Genomic DNA, 15,304 nt, shown 5'->3' with positions numbered 1-15,304 from the left:
AAAATTAATTTTAAGGCAGGAAAATCACATGATGTGGTTCTTTTTTGTTTAAAAAAAAAAAAAAAAAAGAGGAGAGGATTGAGATTTGATTTCCAGTTCTTAAGTGCAGGGTGAGGTGGGGGAGAAGATGCTTCTCCACGGAGCTCTTTGCACGTGGCAGGCAGATGCCCTGCATCCCTACGGGAGCGGCAGCAGTGTGGGCAGCTCTGCCCCAACTGGCTCCTGGCTGATACTGCCTTCAGTTTAGCCCCTGATGGAGACCAGACCACCACGTTTTGGAGTTGTAAGCAGTGACGTCTATGGCCGCAGATACTGAGTGGAGTCTCCCCAGCTGAAGCATGTCTGTGCAGTGAGATTTAGGCAGGCTGAGCACCTTGCCTGGGTGCTCCCTGTGAGCTGCACAGAGACATGAGCACAGCCCTGAGCCCACAGTCGCTCTCCTGAGCCTATTTTGCTGCACGTAATGGGCACGCAGGAGCTGGCTCACATCCAAAGCATGGCTGGAGGATTTGGGGTCTGTTGGCACCTTGTCCCTCTGGACATTACTTTTTGTCAACCCCAGCAAAGCATGGATGGTCTGGGAGTGCTGGGTGGCATGACGCAGGGATGGGGATAGCCACGAGGGGCCACAGCTCTACGACTGCTTGAGGGAACTGGATAGCCTTATCTGCTGGGGGAAGATCCCCTGTGTCTTCAGGGACAAGCCGGGGGAGGTGCTGTGGGGCTGGGGAACCCCGGAGTTGAATTAGGACCACTCATGGTCTTTGCTTCACTTGGCATTTTGGTTTTCTCTTGGAAAACAACCTTGGAGAGGAGGTGCTTGCTTTTCTGCTGGGGTATGGAGCTGAGAGGAGGGAGGTCAGGACATTCTAGGGATGGGGATGTTGAAGAGGTGGGTGGGTCTTTCTGTCACGCCATGTCTGTGTGGGACAGGCAGCAGTGGTGGGGTTGGGACCAGCAAGATAAGTCCACAGATGTAGGAACTGAAGCTCCCTCTCATTGACACCTGGGGAGCAGGGAAAGCTTCTCAGTGCAGCAGGTCCTAGGGGAAGATGGGGGAGTGGTAGGAAATGTAGAGTTAAGTTTCTAGGAGATGTTGGAGCTGGGCTGGGTGATGCAGGCAGGGTGAGGGGTTAAATCATTCCTGCCCTTCTTGCTGGCCCTCTAAGGCAGACCTCCCCTCTGAGGTAGGCTTCAAGAGTCCTTTTGGAGATGCCCACGTGGTCTCACTCCTCTGGCTCTTCTGCTCCCTCCCCACCTGCCTGCCCAGGAGCGGGGAGAAGGCATGGTCACTGAAGTGGAGAGATGGAGGGGGCCTCTCCACAGCTCCCGGCCCTTGCCCGCATCCAGGGTGGGATTTATCTTGGACCCAGCCTCTTGGGGAGGTTGCATCAATGTGCCATCAGCACCATAAATCCATCTTCAAGGCTTAGAGCTGGGCACACTCCCTGCGTTAGCGATATAGATGTTCTGGGTGGGCTGGTTTTGGCTCCTGGCTGGGGAGGAAGGAGAAGAGGAAGGTCACAGCTGGAAGCAAGGATCCACTGGTGGCTGGACATCTCCCTGGTTCTCCCTGCCAGCTCCTGCCAGACCCACCAAGGAGCTCCAGCTCCAGGCATGGGGTAGGGGGTTAGCTCACAGTGCCTGCTCCGGGTGGGCGGGGGCATGGGTCGGGGGGGGGGCTGGTGGTGGTGTCCATGTGGTCTGGGGGCACCTTCCCCACCTCAAATGCACTGGGAGGGAAGTGTGGAGCTGCAGGTGTGGCATGCACTGGGATCGGCCGAGTTGCTAAGGAAACAATTCAACGGTGCAGGGGAGAGAGCGTTGGGTAAAGGAGATAAATCAATAAGAAAACCTATTTTTATCGGCTCCCTAATGATCCTCCAGGAGAAGCCAGACGGAGGAGGAGGAGAAGGCTGGAGGGAGATGGGCTTTCATTACCGGGCTCGGAGGGAGGCAAGTGCTACTCTGCATTTTGGGTGGCTGGAAGGTCGTGTAATTAGACACCTAATGAGAGAGGAAACAAAGGAGTGATAGAGCATCGTCTGGTGGGCTCCAGCCCTGAGCTGGGAGGATGCTTGCTTAGCATAAGTGAAGTGTGTGGATAAAATTTCCCCTGGTTCAGCCAGATGTTCCTGCTGTCCCTTGGGAGGGTTTTCTTACCCTTGGCCTCTCAAAACCTGGCACAGCTGGAGCTACAGGGGCTTGTTTCTGTGGGGTTGATGCCTTGCAGCTCTCACCCAGCTCCAGATGCGATAACCCATGCTTGGGTCCTCAGAAAACTGGGCCAACGGGGTTTGGAGAGTCACTTTTGGTAGCGACCTCGTGCTTAGGTCACTACTTAGGGCAGCGATTGCCCTGTTTCCCTTAGACTTCATATCTGCTGTGTGCAGATGTGCCTAGTGCCTAGGGAGCTGGCGGCGCCGCCCCACTAACATGCTGTTTTCTTTTAAGCCTGTGCTAATTGCTTGCAGACTTTCAGGAAAATGAAACAAAAAGACCCCAAATAGGCCAGTGGCTCGGGGCCAAGCGCCGTAGTCTGCATATCAGCTGAGGTGTGCGGCCAGAGGGGGGAAGCAGGGAAAGTATGTGGCTTTCGCAGGAGCCATGCAATGAAATCCTCACTTGTATTAAGCCTCAGAGGAAAACTTTTGGGGTCTGGCTTTCCCCCACCAAGCACAGGAAGCTGCTCGTGATTCGTGCCGGGCTGGCACAGAGGTCTGAGCCTGCAGCGGTGAGCTCTGCAGAGGTCTTCCTTTTGGTTTGCCTTTAACTTAACAACCATTAATTTCACTGAGTGGCCTTTTAAATGCCTTGGCTGAATCTTTCCTGGCTCTTCTCCCTACCAGGCTAAATACATCCCAGCTCCTGCAGGCTCTCCTTGGCTGCCCCTCCTGGCCAGCTCTCCAGGGACCTGCTCGGATGCCCAGCCTCACTCCCAACTTGCCCGTGAGCCGCAGTGTGCACGGGGTCTCTGCTGCCAGGGTTGCTGCTGCCGGGGTCACTTCATGGTTTCCGGTTTTCCATGCTCGTGGCCAGCACAGGGATGTCTTCTCTTGCCCATAGGCTCAGGACCACTGGTTTAAAGCATCTTGCTGTAGTCAGCGTCTTCGGCGGCCAAAAGGCAAGGTTGCAAAAGTGAAAATCATCCCTTTTCCTGGGGGTGATGGCACGGGCATTTGGCACCTCCTGGCCTGAGCGGTGCGAACCTGAAGCTGCTGGGTCTGGAGAAGCTAGGTGTGGTGGGGAAGGGCTCAACCGGGGCGCTGCTCCCCATGCCGGCTTGGTACAGCAGGAGTGGGATGATTTCTTTATTGGCAAATCCATCCCAGGTGGGATCACATCCCTTTTCCACAGACCCAAGCCTTGGGAAGGTGGCCATCCCCTCCCAGGGGATATATAGCTGTGGGTTTTTGGCATGGAGGGAGCGGAGAAGGGGTGTGCTGCCTGCTGATGAGTCTCGCCTCATTTTGTTATTGAGGACAACAGGGCTTTTATTGCAAAGATGTGGTAAAGATGGATGGGAAGTCAGAAAGATATGGCTGTCCTGTTGCTTGGAAGTGCTTTGTTTTCAGGGCTTGGCAGTGGGCCAGGCAGGAGGAGGGAGCTCCACACCCCTGCCTCGCTCCTGGCAGCCCCTGTGAATCAAAAGGCAGGAGGGGGCTGAGTTTGGGGTGCTTTCCTGGGTGTCAGCATGCCTTTTCCTCTGCCTCCCCACTCACTCAGGTCCTCAGATCCCAGCATCTGCTGCGACTTGTCCTGGCGCGGGGTTGCTCCTGGAGAAGGGTGTGTAAGCCCTAGACATGGCTGTAGGATTTAGGACGCTCGTAAAGGTCCAACCAGATCCTGTTGATAAGGTGCCACTACCCCTTGGGGTCTTGCTGAAGTGTGGCCGAGCTGGGATGTCTCTGTGGGGAGTTTCAGCCCTGCCTGAACTGGAGCTCAGACCCAGGCGTCATCAGTGTCTTGAGTTGTGAATGCTTAGCCTGGTGCTCTGCAGCTCCCAGTGCTGCCTGGGCTCACCCTGCCACCCACAGGGTGCTTGGCAAGGGAGCCACGGTTCCCAGGGCATGTCCACCTTACCAACACGGGGCACAGGGTGGGCTGGTCTGGGTTGGGTCCCCAGGACCTGCCAGGGATGCCCTGTCCTGCTCATGCTGTGCAGATAGTCCCTCCCACAGGGATGCTTTAGGACCAGGGTTGCTGATAGCCCATGACACCCCATCTCCTGCTGCTTCATGATGGAAGGGAGAAGGCAAGCAGCACGGCCATGGTGTGCAGGGACATGCCAGCCCTGGCCACCAGCATGCCGTGCCAGGGAGAGCCTCCCTGACACAGCCAGGGACCACGCCAAGCCCTTTTACAGATGAAGCCCAACCTGGTCAGAGCCTAGTTGTCTACCTTCATACCTGTGTCTGTCTTCTGGGCTCCCACCACAAGCAGCATCTCTCTCCCAAGAGAGTTCACAGCCCAGCAAAGGCTGCTGGTTAAATGTCCCATTGCCTTGGGAAAGAGGTGATGATGCTCAGCAGGTCTCCAGTGAGGAAGGTCCTGGGGACTCTCAGTTCCTGTCACACTTCCCTTTTCCAAACACCACCAAGGTGGGCTTCACCCACTTGTCCAGGAGCAGCAGGAGCTGAAAGCTGGGCTGCGTGTGTGCATGTTCCTGCGGGGAAAGCGATGGTGGCAGCTAACGAGCAGGTGAAACGAGGGATGGGCAGGGGTGGGCTGGCAGGTCGGGGATGTCATCCACCTCTTCTCTGCTCCTTAACTCCCCTCCACTCCCTTCGAGTACATGATCCTGGCGACCATCATTGCCAACTGCATTGTGCTGGCCCTCGAGCAGCACCTCCCTGAGGATGACAAGACACCCATGTCACGGAGATTAGTAAGTACACCGTGTCCATACGTCTCCGCCCCGTGGGTGAGCAGGGGGACCAGCTGAGGGGAGCCACCCCATCCTACCAGCAAATTTCTGCTGGTTTCAGGGTGGTAGGGCAGGAGGTTTCCTCCAGGACCAGCCCCTCCAGCCTTCCTGGGGCTGCTGACACATACTCCTCCTCCATGGAAAGGGTTCAGGAAGGTTTAAGCCCCTTAAAAAGTGGTGTAGAGAAGGGGGACTGGGCAACTTGAGTGGGTCGTAGCCCCCACTTTTTGTTTCCAAGGTTGATGCTGGCTGAGGAAGGGCTGGGAAAGCTCCCAAAGGGGAGGATGGGGCTGGGGAAGGTGGGATGGGATGTGAGTTGGGTCAATGTGGAATGGCTGGTGCTGTGCTTGCCCCGTCTCCATCTCCCCCTCTCACCGTGTCACTGGTTCCCCTCCGGCAGGAGAAGACGGAGCCCTACTTCATCGGGATTTTCTGCTTTGAGGCTGGGATTAAGATCGTGGCTCTGGGGTTTGTTTTCCACAAGGGCTCGTACCTGCGCAATGGCTGGAATGTCATGGACTTCATCGTGGTCCTCAGTGGGTGAGTCAGGTGGCGCGGGGCCGTTGGTGGGTTTGGGCAGCCGGGCACGGGGGCTTGTCCTGGTGGAGACATGAGCTCCAGGATGCAGGGCAAGGCCCTGGTTTGCTGTTGTCGGTGGTGTTTCTTCATCCCAACGAGGGAGGGGAGGATGGTTCCTGCACTGGAGGCTCCTGCATTGGCTTTGCTGTGGGCAGCTGATGGTGGGACAAGGTTTCCCATCAGGCAAGGACGGCTGGTTCTGAGGGCATCGTGTCTAGCTTTCCTCAGCTGGTGGCCTGGCGTCTGTCATCCGTCTGGGCATGGGGTGAGGTGGGGATGGGGTGGGAGTATGACCTGATGAGCGACTGGACATGGTTTGGGAGAGGTCTTGGTAAAAGCCTCCAAGGGAAGAGAGAGAATCTCTTCTCCTCTTGCCTTCCCAAGAGCTTTCCAGTCTTGGCCCAGTGCCGGGGGTTTGAGAACAAGGTCTGGGTGGGGCTGTGTTCCCAGGTGATGCTTGTTCAGCATCCCAGCACGCAGTGGTGATGCTGGGGGTGGTAGTGCACAGAGCTTTGCGGGTGCTGGTTGTGTCACTGGTGGTGTCATCTGCCGGGGACATGGCCCAGATTTGAGTCCTGCTTGTGGTATGATGGGCTGTGCTAGTGACATAGGAACAAACAGGGGCATTTGGGCTTGTGCTAGCCAACGGTGACAACTGACTTGAGCAGAAGCCTCCCAGGGTGACCTCCCAGCACCTCACTGTGTTGGAGGGCAGGTGGGTGCTTGCAGCCACCCAAGGGCCCCAGGGGAGTGGTGCCTGGATAGCAGCCGTTGCTTTTTGCATGCCGATGGAAACACCACATTCAGAGGAGCTGGTTTGATGCATACAAACAGATGGTGTCTGTGGATCTCTGAGCACTTCATGAGCTTTGCTGGGTGCAGAGCAGCTGCAGGGCTGGCCGGGAAACTGAGGCATGGGAGCCAGGTGAGATAGTAGGGGTCTCTCCTGAGTTGCTTGCTGTACAGTCCTGTCTCTTGGCTTGCAGTCTTCTCCTGAGTGGTGGCACTGTGTGGGACATGATACCTGTTTGGGTGTTTGGAGGAGGAGGGCGATGCTGAGCCTGGTACTGCCAGGGATGTGGTGATGGGTGCTGCTTGTCTGTCATGAAGAGGTGCAGGTTGGGACTGTGCTCAAGAGAAGGCTTGAAGAGAACGTGGCCGGGAACATTTTGACTCCCTTGGTCCAAGGCAGACCTGGATGATCTCGCTGGGGAGTGGGACTGTCTCTGCCTGTGAAGGCAGGGTGTCTCTGTGTGCTGGTGGTGGCGTGATGCTTCTCAGTGGGCAGCGAATGGGTTGCCTGTGGGTGGTGCAGCCATCACACAGGATGCTGCTGGCTCTTCTGCATCTGCAAAGTGACTCTCAAGGGAGGGCTCTGTGGCCAGGCAGGCTCGCTGCTGCGGGGAGAGCGGCCGGGCACAGCTCCTGGGCTAGGCAAAGGTGGTCACATCCCTGGTCACATCTCTGGGGGCAGTGTGGGACACGTGTCATCTCTGGTAGCAACAAGAGGGGATGTCTCGGCCTCACTGTGCAGCTGCGATGCTGGGCTGAGTGTGCAGAAAGTGGCTGGGTGGCTGGGAAACGCCCATCGGCCGTCTCCTGGCCCGGGCATCCTTTGGGGCCTGGGCCAAGGGGAAGCACTGGGCTGAGCGGGGGGGGTTGCCGCGGACCTCTCCCTGCCCTCCCCGCAGCTCTGGGCAAGCTGACTGTAGCCGATCTGGTGCTGAGTCAGCGCTCGGCAATTACTCACTCGCAAAAGCCTCGCCAGCTCCTTTCAGTGCCACGCTAGGCCCTGTGCCAGGGAATCAATTGTCCATGAAGGGCTGTTAGTGCTGTGCCGGCCGTCCTGCCGGGAGGTGCCCAGGTCCCCCTGACACTGCTGGTTATGGGATGCAGACCTCTGGGGTCTGCTTCACCACCATCACCCCCCTTGTATCCTGATGTTTGCTCCAGCAGGACAAAAATCTCTTCAAGAAATGCCCGATTACCTGCCGTCTTTGCCCCAGTGGTGCCAGTGCCCGCTGGCATGGGCTCACTGGGCTTTCGGGGTGGATTCTGTTGTATGATGGGTGGAGGAGACAACCTGCAGATTTTCATCCTGGACCGGTTTTGGGGAGGATCGGGTCACTGGGGGATCAGCTGGACCAGGTCATGGGCTCCTCTGTGCCGTTCAGCTCTTGCTTTTGCTGTGCGGTGCTGGCAAAGCTACTGTTCTTCAGCGCTGTGGTTGCACCTCCCTTGCAAGAAACTCTTGCCTGTTTGATCTGCTGAATTATTGGCAAATTTCTTCAGTAAATAATCCTTGGCTGGCAAATGACTTGCAAACAGCTTGCGGGAGAGGGTTTGCACTTGGCGGTTCACTCTGCATCGGTTGCGTAAGGTGGGTGGTGGAGTCTGCACAGGGGATGTGTGCGGGCAACTGGCCGGTTCAGGGTCATCTTTGCAGACTAAAACTTTACACTTGATTAATATGTGAGTGTCTGGACAGAGACTATTGAGCTTGGGAGAATTAATAGTCGTTGGGATCTTGTCACGACTTAGCAAGAGGCAGTGGCTGTGGTGGAGGGGATGTTGTGAGCATCAGAGGTGTAGGGTAGCGCTCACGTCGGGATGTGCTGACCAGTTTGGGATGCTGATGCATCCCATGATGATGGACCAGAGATGATATCCACGTGAGCAGGACCCATCCTATCCCTGATGGACCCAGACGGACCCAGCATCAGGCTTGCTGGCCCTTGTCCCTCCAAGGGTGACACAGGGTATTACTCCTTCTTTCTGGACTTATTTTTTGCCACATGTCCAATGGGAGAGGTGCTTAATGCAGGTGGTGATGCAGCGTTGGGGTTTCCATGAGCCACGGGATATCCTGGGCACACTCTCCCTGGTGTTAATTAGCCTAATGAGGGGCTGCTGCCGCGAATGGCCTCCTGGGACCCTGTGCAGGAACGGACGGCACTGACTTGGGTTCAACTGGTGTTTTCTTCTTATGTCAATAAATCCAGATTTTTTCATCTCGGTGGAAATCAACGCCCACCTAAAACTCCCTGATGCTAAAGCTTCCACTGGGGAACTAATAGTCACATTTGTAAACCTGCTCTGTTTATAACCTGTGGTTTCCAAATCATCATCGCTGCCTGAAAAAAACAGCCTGTTCTCCCCCAGCTAAAAATATTTTTCTCTGAAAACGTGCATAAAATACTGGCAGAGCTGGGGAGGGGAACGTCTGTGTTTCCCCTGGGGCTTGGGGATGCTCGCCTTGCCCATGCGTGAACCAGACTTGGCTGGGTGCTGAAGCTGGACTCGTGACCTGCTTGATGCAGTATGTCCTGGACCAAAAAGGGGAAAACTGCTCAGAAATGGTCAGAAGGGGCAGCGGGACCTTGGCGACCTCTTAATCGGTGGTTCCAAGAGGGACACATTGAAGGAACTTCAGCCATCAGAAACTGGAGCATCAGCTCCCTGCTCCCCGGGTGCCGTTAGTGTAACAAATAGAGAATAGACCTTACACCATCCCGCCTTGTCCTACACCTTATTTGAAGGAGCTTGTGGGAAAAGAAGGGTTAAACTCCCTCTGAAAATATCCAGGTGGGTGTGTGCTTCACACACTCCAATGCCTGAGCATCATAGCACCACAGTGGCTTTTTTATAGCAGTTGCAGCAATAATACAATAACACCTTATGTGAAAGGTGAAGGGGTGGGGGAACACTTCTAACAACAGGAAAAAATCAAAATGGAAATCAAAAGGCCCTTGTTTGTGAAGTTGTGCTGCTCAGGAGCCAGGGAAGCAGCTGCTGAAAACCCAGGATAAATACACTGGGGTCACTAAAAGGAAGAGCTGGCATCAGGGTTTTTTGGAGGGTTTAATAACAGCTGCTACACCTGGATGCCTTTTGTGAAGCCCTTGGGCACTGTAGTTTTCATTAAGGGATTTTGTGGAGTGGAGTGTGGCCAAGGGAAGGCAGGAATGAACGATCGCTGGCAGTGCCTGCTGTGCCCTTAGCAAACCCAGAGCCGACCGGAGGGGCACCAGCCCATGCCGGCAGAGGAAAGCCCAGCTCTCCAAGCCCTGACAGCTGGCCCGAAAACCAAAGTCCTCTCCCTGCAAAGGCAAGTGGCAGTTGTGAGCCCAGCCTCTGGCCTCCCGGTGAAATCCTGTACACACCCGTGCCCTGATTTTCAGCCGTGGCTGGGGTGAAGCAGGAGAGAGCAGTTCCTAGGAGACTGCTTCCCTCTGTGCTGCCAGGTTGCGACGTGAGCATGGGGATAAGGAGGGCAGGTTGGCTTATTGCTCACTGTGGTGCTGCCTGGATTTTGGGATGACTGTCCTGGAAAATGCCCAGTGCCCTTTTTGCAATGCCCTGAGCTCCCGCATGGCAGAGGCGAGGATGCTTTGCCCTCTGGTATTTTAGTGCACCTTGTGCAACCCAAGTTCTGTGTGTCTTAGCTGGTGGGGGGTGGGGGGGGGGTCCTTGAACTGGTGCTGGCTGAAGCTCTGTGTGGGAATATTCATATGCTGCATCTCCTTGTGGTTTGGGGTGTCAGCCCCAAAACATGCACAGGACACCTGCAGGCAAGGAAGTTTGGGGGAGTGGATACGAGGCATGGAGCACAAGTGCAGTGTCCTAACAGGATTATTCTGCTGGAGCCTGTACACTGCAAGGACTCTACAGGAGCCTGCAGGGAGTGTTGTCCTGTAGGGTAAACCAGTAAAGAGAGAACCCAAGTCCAAAAGCAGAGCAATGCTTTGATCGTACCAGACAAGACTTTTTTTCTTCTTCCCTTCTTTTTCCTGCACCCAGTCTCCAACCTGATGTCTGCCCCATCTCCCACCCCCTTCCCAGCTCTTTCCTTCCAGGACAATTAGTAAAGCATTTGGTCTTTCGTTTGGATGAATAATTAATTCCCTAGCTTTGTGAATGATTCATGTGCCATATGCCACGGTGACAGGACGTGCCTGACATCGACACCTCGTACAAAGGGCAGTGCCGTTTCCCTGGCCCGATGAGGGGACGGGGTGGGTGATGAGAGAAAAGGCTTTGCGCTGCTGGGGACGGGTGGTGGAGGGATGTGGGGTGACCCCCGGGCAGGCAGACCCCCACAGCTCTGACTTTGGGGGAGACAGGCATCCTGCCTTCCCGCCGCACAGGATCCAGCCCACGTGCAGCTCACGTGCTTCGCCTGATCCTTCCCGGCTTCTCTTCCCCGGCGGTTCGTTTCCCGCAGCCCCTCCGCGGTGGAGTGAGTCAGTCCCTCCCACGTGGCTGCCGGTCCCCGGGGGCATCGCCTCCCCTCCCAGGCACCCCTCTGCCCCATGCAGTCCCCAGCGGCTCCTTCCACAGCCCCAATACCCCTGCTCCGCATTGCTGGGTGCAGAGCTCCCGGGCTGGGGTGAAGCCCTCGTCCTCCTGGGGGGTAAAGCCTTGGGCCAAGCTGCAAAGTCCCTGTGCACCATTTCTTTGCACTGCCATGGACCTCGCTCTGGGAGAGGAGTTGCAGAGTAAAAGCCTGGCTTGAGGGAAGGGGAAAGGGGTTATTTTCCACCACATCCTCATGTGGGGAGGTGGTATCACCCAAGCTTGGGTGAATATCCCTGGGGTGTTGGACCTCTCCTTTGGCATGAGTTCAGCCAACTCCTGCCATGCTATGCGGTCGCGTGTGCTGTATTTGTCTTTGCAGGGCCAGCTCTCCAGCCTCCTGGCAATGACTTCAGGTTTCCACCAGGTCCTATTTGTGCAAACAGTTTCACCAGCATCTCCTCCCCCTGCGAAATCCTGCATCCGCTGACAGGCGTCGCAGGGGCTGGAGGGAGGCCACAGGGTGGGCTTGCAGAGGGGATGCTCCATTGTGTGCCAAATCCTGGGGGCTTCTCCAGGAAGAGGTGGCCTTGGGGGATCATTTTGTCCCCCAGATCGAAGGCTGGTGAAGGCAGATTTTGTGTTCGCCCTCATCACACCTTGCAGGGAGTCATTGGTGCCCAGCTCAGGGCTTTCAAAGCTGCCAGGAAAGATGGGATCAGCAGCTTTGCAGCAGTGCAATCCACTTGTGTCATGGCCCTGAAACCTGGAAAGAGCAAGTGGAGATGATGGAGGCTTTGAGGTTGCTCTGAACTGTGCCGAGGGCAGGACTTGGGCCTGGTGTTCCTGTCTCCTGGCATCGCCAAAGCAGGAGCACTGTGCTCTGCTGGGGCATCCTCAGGGTGGGCAACCCGATCCCGCTGGCCCTGCCTCGAGCAGGGTTTGGACCAAAGAGCCTAGAGTCCAGCCTGCTACTCGTGACGCTGTCTGCAGAGAGGGGAGGGATTGATTCACCAGCAGAAAAGGGCAAGAATGGGGTAAATTCATCAGGTAACTTACTTTCCCTGAGCCGTTTGACCAGTGTATTAATTATGAAGTAGTCTCCCTCATAGAGTCAGGTGGCAGTGCAGGCCTTCAGAGGCCTTTCCACTTAATTATAAATATTAATTTGCATGTCAGCCAGCCAGCCAGCACCCTCCCTGCCCCAGATTTTGAGCTGAGATTAGTCTGTCTCAGACGATCCCTCCCTCCACCCAGCACACCCTGGAGCTGCCCTTTGCTGGGGCGGCTTGTCTGCATGTGCCTCTGCAGCGGTCCCTGATGGAAGTGGTCGAGGGATGCTCAGTTTGGGGTGAGGGGATGAATCGAGGGTTGATCTGATTATTTGGGGTTCAGCCTTTGCTTGGGCTCCCCGGTGCAAAGCCCTTTGTGGCATGCCCCGAGCTGTGTGTGTCATCACCAAGGGCTGAGGCTTCAGGGCTGCTGGTGCCGCTCCTGATGGGATGATGGGGATGGGAGTGGGTGCGATGCGCAGCCCCTGGCATGGGCAGCGGAGGCACGGTGAGTGCTGTAGTGTGTGATAGTGCCTGAATTTGGTGCTGGCTCTGTGCTACTAAAAAGGCTTTGTGTGGGCAGGGTCACTGAGCATTGCTCGTGGTTTATTCTAAGTCCCAAAGAGCAGAGAGTAATTTTAAATGTGATTATTCTTTTTTTTTTTTTTTTTCTTTTTCCCTTCCCCCTCCCGAGAAGAGAAATCCATAGGTGTGGGTCTTCAGTTGGAGGCGAGGGCGTGCGCTTTGCTCAGCTGCTGTGAGCTGGAGCGGTGCCCGAGGGCTAAGTATCACTCTGCCGGCAGCCAGCCCCAAAGCCTGCAGGTGCGGCGGGCCCAGCAGGAGCTCCCCCTTCCCCCCGCAGCCTGTAAATAAATAAAATAAAATAATCATCATGGCTGCAAACACAAAGCATTGGATTTTTTTTTTTTTTTTCCCCGCTGAAAACATGTTTTTGTCTGCCGGTGATTGCTCACTATTCAATTATACTTTGGGGATTAGCATATATTTCCCATCCTGCCTCCTCTCTCATTTGCATTCTTCCAATAGCTCCTCTCTGCTCTTTTCTCCACCTGAAGTCTCTTCCCCCTTTCCTCTGAAGAAGTAAAACTAACCCCTTTGCCTGGGTGACCTATAAAAACGCCTTCATTTTTTTTTCTTCTTTTTTTCTCCAGTACATATGATGAAAAGCATGAGATCATTGCGATTTTTATAGCCCAATCTGGCAGCTTTTTCAAATAACTTGGATGGTGAGATGTAATTTTAGTTTGGGTCCTTGCCTAAAAATAAAGAATAATTATTAGCACATCAGACGTGGATATTGTAAGTGTTTGAAAAGGGTTTAAATTGTTCTACAGATACCGGAGCAGCCACCCTGTGTCAGCACAAAGGTCTGTCACAGCCCGAGTCCCGTCTCTGTGCTGTGCATCCCGAGGAGCTATAAGAAACCCTAATGTGTGTCAATAAATAAATTGGAAATGGGTTGTGCTGGGTGATATGGGTGGCCCTCTGGAGAAGAAAAAAAAAAAAAGGCATGCTTAGAAGGTTAATAAGCAATTAACAGGTGAGATGCTGAAGTCCAGAGCAGGAAGGTGTGTTTTGAGCGTTGTATTTATTATTAGCGGTAACGTGGTGGTGGTGTCTGTGTGTACTAGCGAAGCCTGGCTGTCGGGGAGAGGGGATGTTTGTTACTTAGAGCCACTGAAGGGCTTGGGAAAAGCAGGCAGAAGCCAGGCTCGTGTGCCTGGAAGCTTGCTTAGCTTTTTCCAGCCACCTCAATTGGTCTAAAAATGGCCCAGGGCTGCTCAGACCTTGCTCGGAGGCTCTGGGGTGCCTCGGTGCTCTGGGATGGATGGGTTTGCCAGGAGCAGCTCCAGCAGCATGTGCTCCTAGTGCATCCACCCTTGCCGGGAGACGCTGGCTGTGCCTGCAAAAGGATGCGCAGGCACCTATTTCGTAGCGGTGGGTCATCTTTCTGTTGACGGTCGGGAGACACGTCTGCACTGCAACCACCTCACTCTGGTGATCTGTCCAAACCCCCTTCCGAAAGAGCTCGTGATGTCCCTTGTCCCCCAGCGAGGACAAGGAGCATGTCACCTTGCCACAGAGGAGTCCCATTCTTAGCAGCTAATTTAGAGCACGGGGAAGTAGTGCCCTGAAATCGCCTGAACCTTGCCTGAAGGCTCAGTGCGACGGCTCCTGAGCCCTTCAAACAAATCTGGGTTAGCAGAGGACTTTGCAGCCAGGGCGCTCTGCTCCCCTCTGCCGCGCCGGTCCAGGGGTGCCTCAGGTGATGGACCTGCCCCAGGGAGATGATGTGCGGTGGGGCTGGGAGCAGTGATGGCTCCACCTCCATCGTTCCATGCGGCTGTGCAGGACCACGGCTCGTGCTGCTCCGTGGTGGTAGGAGAGAGCTGTCAATCCCACTCTGCTGCCAGGAGCTTTCCAGCTGGGCTTACATCAGTGAGCCCTCAGGAGAAGGGCTGGAGCCCATGTCCAGCCCAGGAGCATCCATGGCCTTCTGCAGATGCTCAGCCTCAGCTGGAGTCGGTGCAGGGGCTGCAAATACCTTTTCCCTGTCCCTTTGGGAGGCTGGTTGGACACCAGGTGTTGGGATGTGAGGAGCAAAAGCTGAAGGAGGGTCTCAGGGTCTCCAGCGCGGCGTTGGGCACAGCATGTCCTCTACACCGGTGTTTTGGGGAGTACTGGGTTACTCTGCTTTCGCTGGCAGATTGCATGAAAGAGATGAAAGCACCCGTGCTCTTCTCTCTCCCACGTGCTGCCGAGTGGCAGTGCTTTATCATATTTATTGATTTTGATCTTACAACCAGTTTAACAACGCAGCTCTCCCTAGCCTCTGGGTGCTTCTGACTTAATTAAGTGTCCCTTTTCTGCTCTCCCATCAGCCCCGTGGGTAGCAGGGGCTGGTCACGGGCTGGGGCACGGGGGAAAGGGAACGTGCCATCAAGGGTAAAAGGTCCTCATATATATCGAGGGTAAGCAGCCTGATACACGGGGAGTTGTGGGCGATGCTGGGGTGATGCATCCCGGCTGCTGCTGGGATGGATTTTGCAGCTGACCCCTTGTGCCTGGAAAGGGAGGAAGAGGAGGCTAGGAAAAGGAGTTGAAACAACCTGGTTTACTGATGTGAGAGCATTTCTGCTGTCGGGGTATCCTAGGAAACCCAGCTGCCTTTCTGGAGGGGCAGGTTGGTACCTGCCATACCTCGGGGAGAGGGGGAGAGAAAGAATGCTAATTGCTCAGCTCGCCAGAGAGCTGCTCTGGCCTGTAATTAGATGAATTAGTGGAACAATGACCCAATTTCCCTCGGTTTTTGGATTACTGCAAACAGCCCTGAGGTTGCTGCCTCCCTCTGTCCTGCTCTCCTCCCCATCCCCTCCTCTCCCATCCCCTGCTCCTCCACTACAGCCCTCCCTCCCTCCTCCTCCTCCTC

At 55.4% G+C, this 15,304-nt stretch overlaps 1 protein-coding gene across 1 annotated transcript in view; it reads left to right on the top strand.

Annotated features, from left to right (window-relative positions):
- CACNA1E (calcium channel, voltage-dependent, R type, alpha 1E subunit) overlaps positions 1-15,304 on the top strand; it is a 101,400-nt gene that overhangs the window by 4,030 nt on the left and 82,066 nt on the right. The window contains exons 2-3 of the mRNA XM_009320728.1: positions 4,783-4,888; positions 5,328-5,467. Of these exons, the coding sequence (XP_009319003.1) occupies positions 4,783-4,888; positions 5,328-5,467 (246 nt within the window). The remainder of the gene's footprint in view (positions 1-4,782; positions 4,889-5,327; positions 5,468-15,304) is intronic.

The sequence above is a fragment of the Pygoscelis adeliae genome, unplaced genomic scaffold (genome assembly GCF_000699105.1).
Source record: "Pygoscelis adeliae isolate BGI_AS28 unplaced genomic scaffold, ASM69910v1 Scaffold402, whole genome shotgun sequence".
NCBI lineage: Eukaryota > Metazoa > Chordata > Aves > Sphenisciformes > Spheniscidae > Pygoscelis > Pygoscelis adeliae.
Note: the sequence above shows the minus strand (reverse complement) of the source record. Positions and strands in the feature narration are given on the sequence as shown.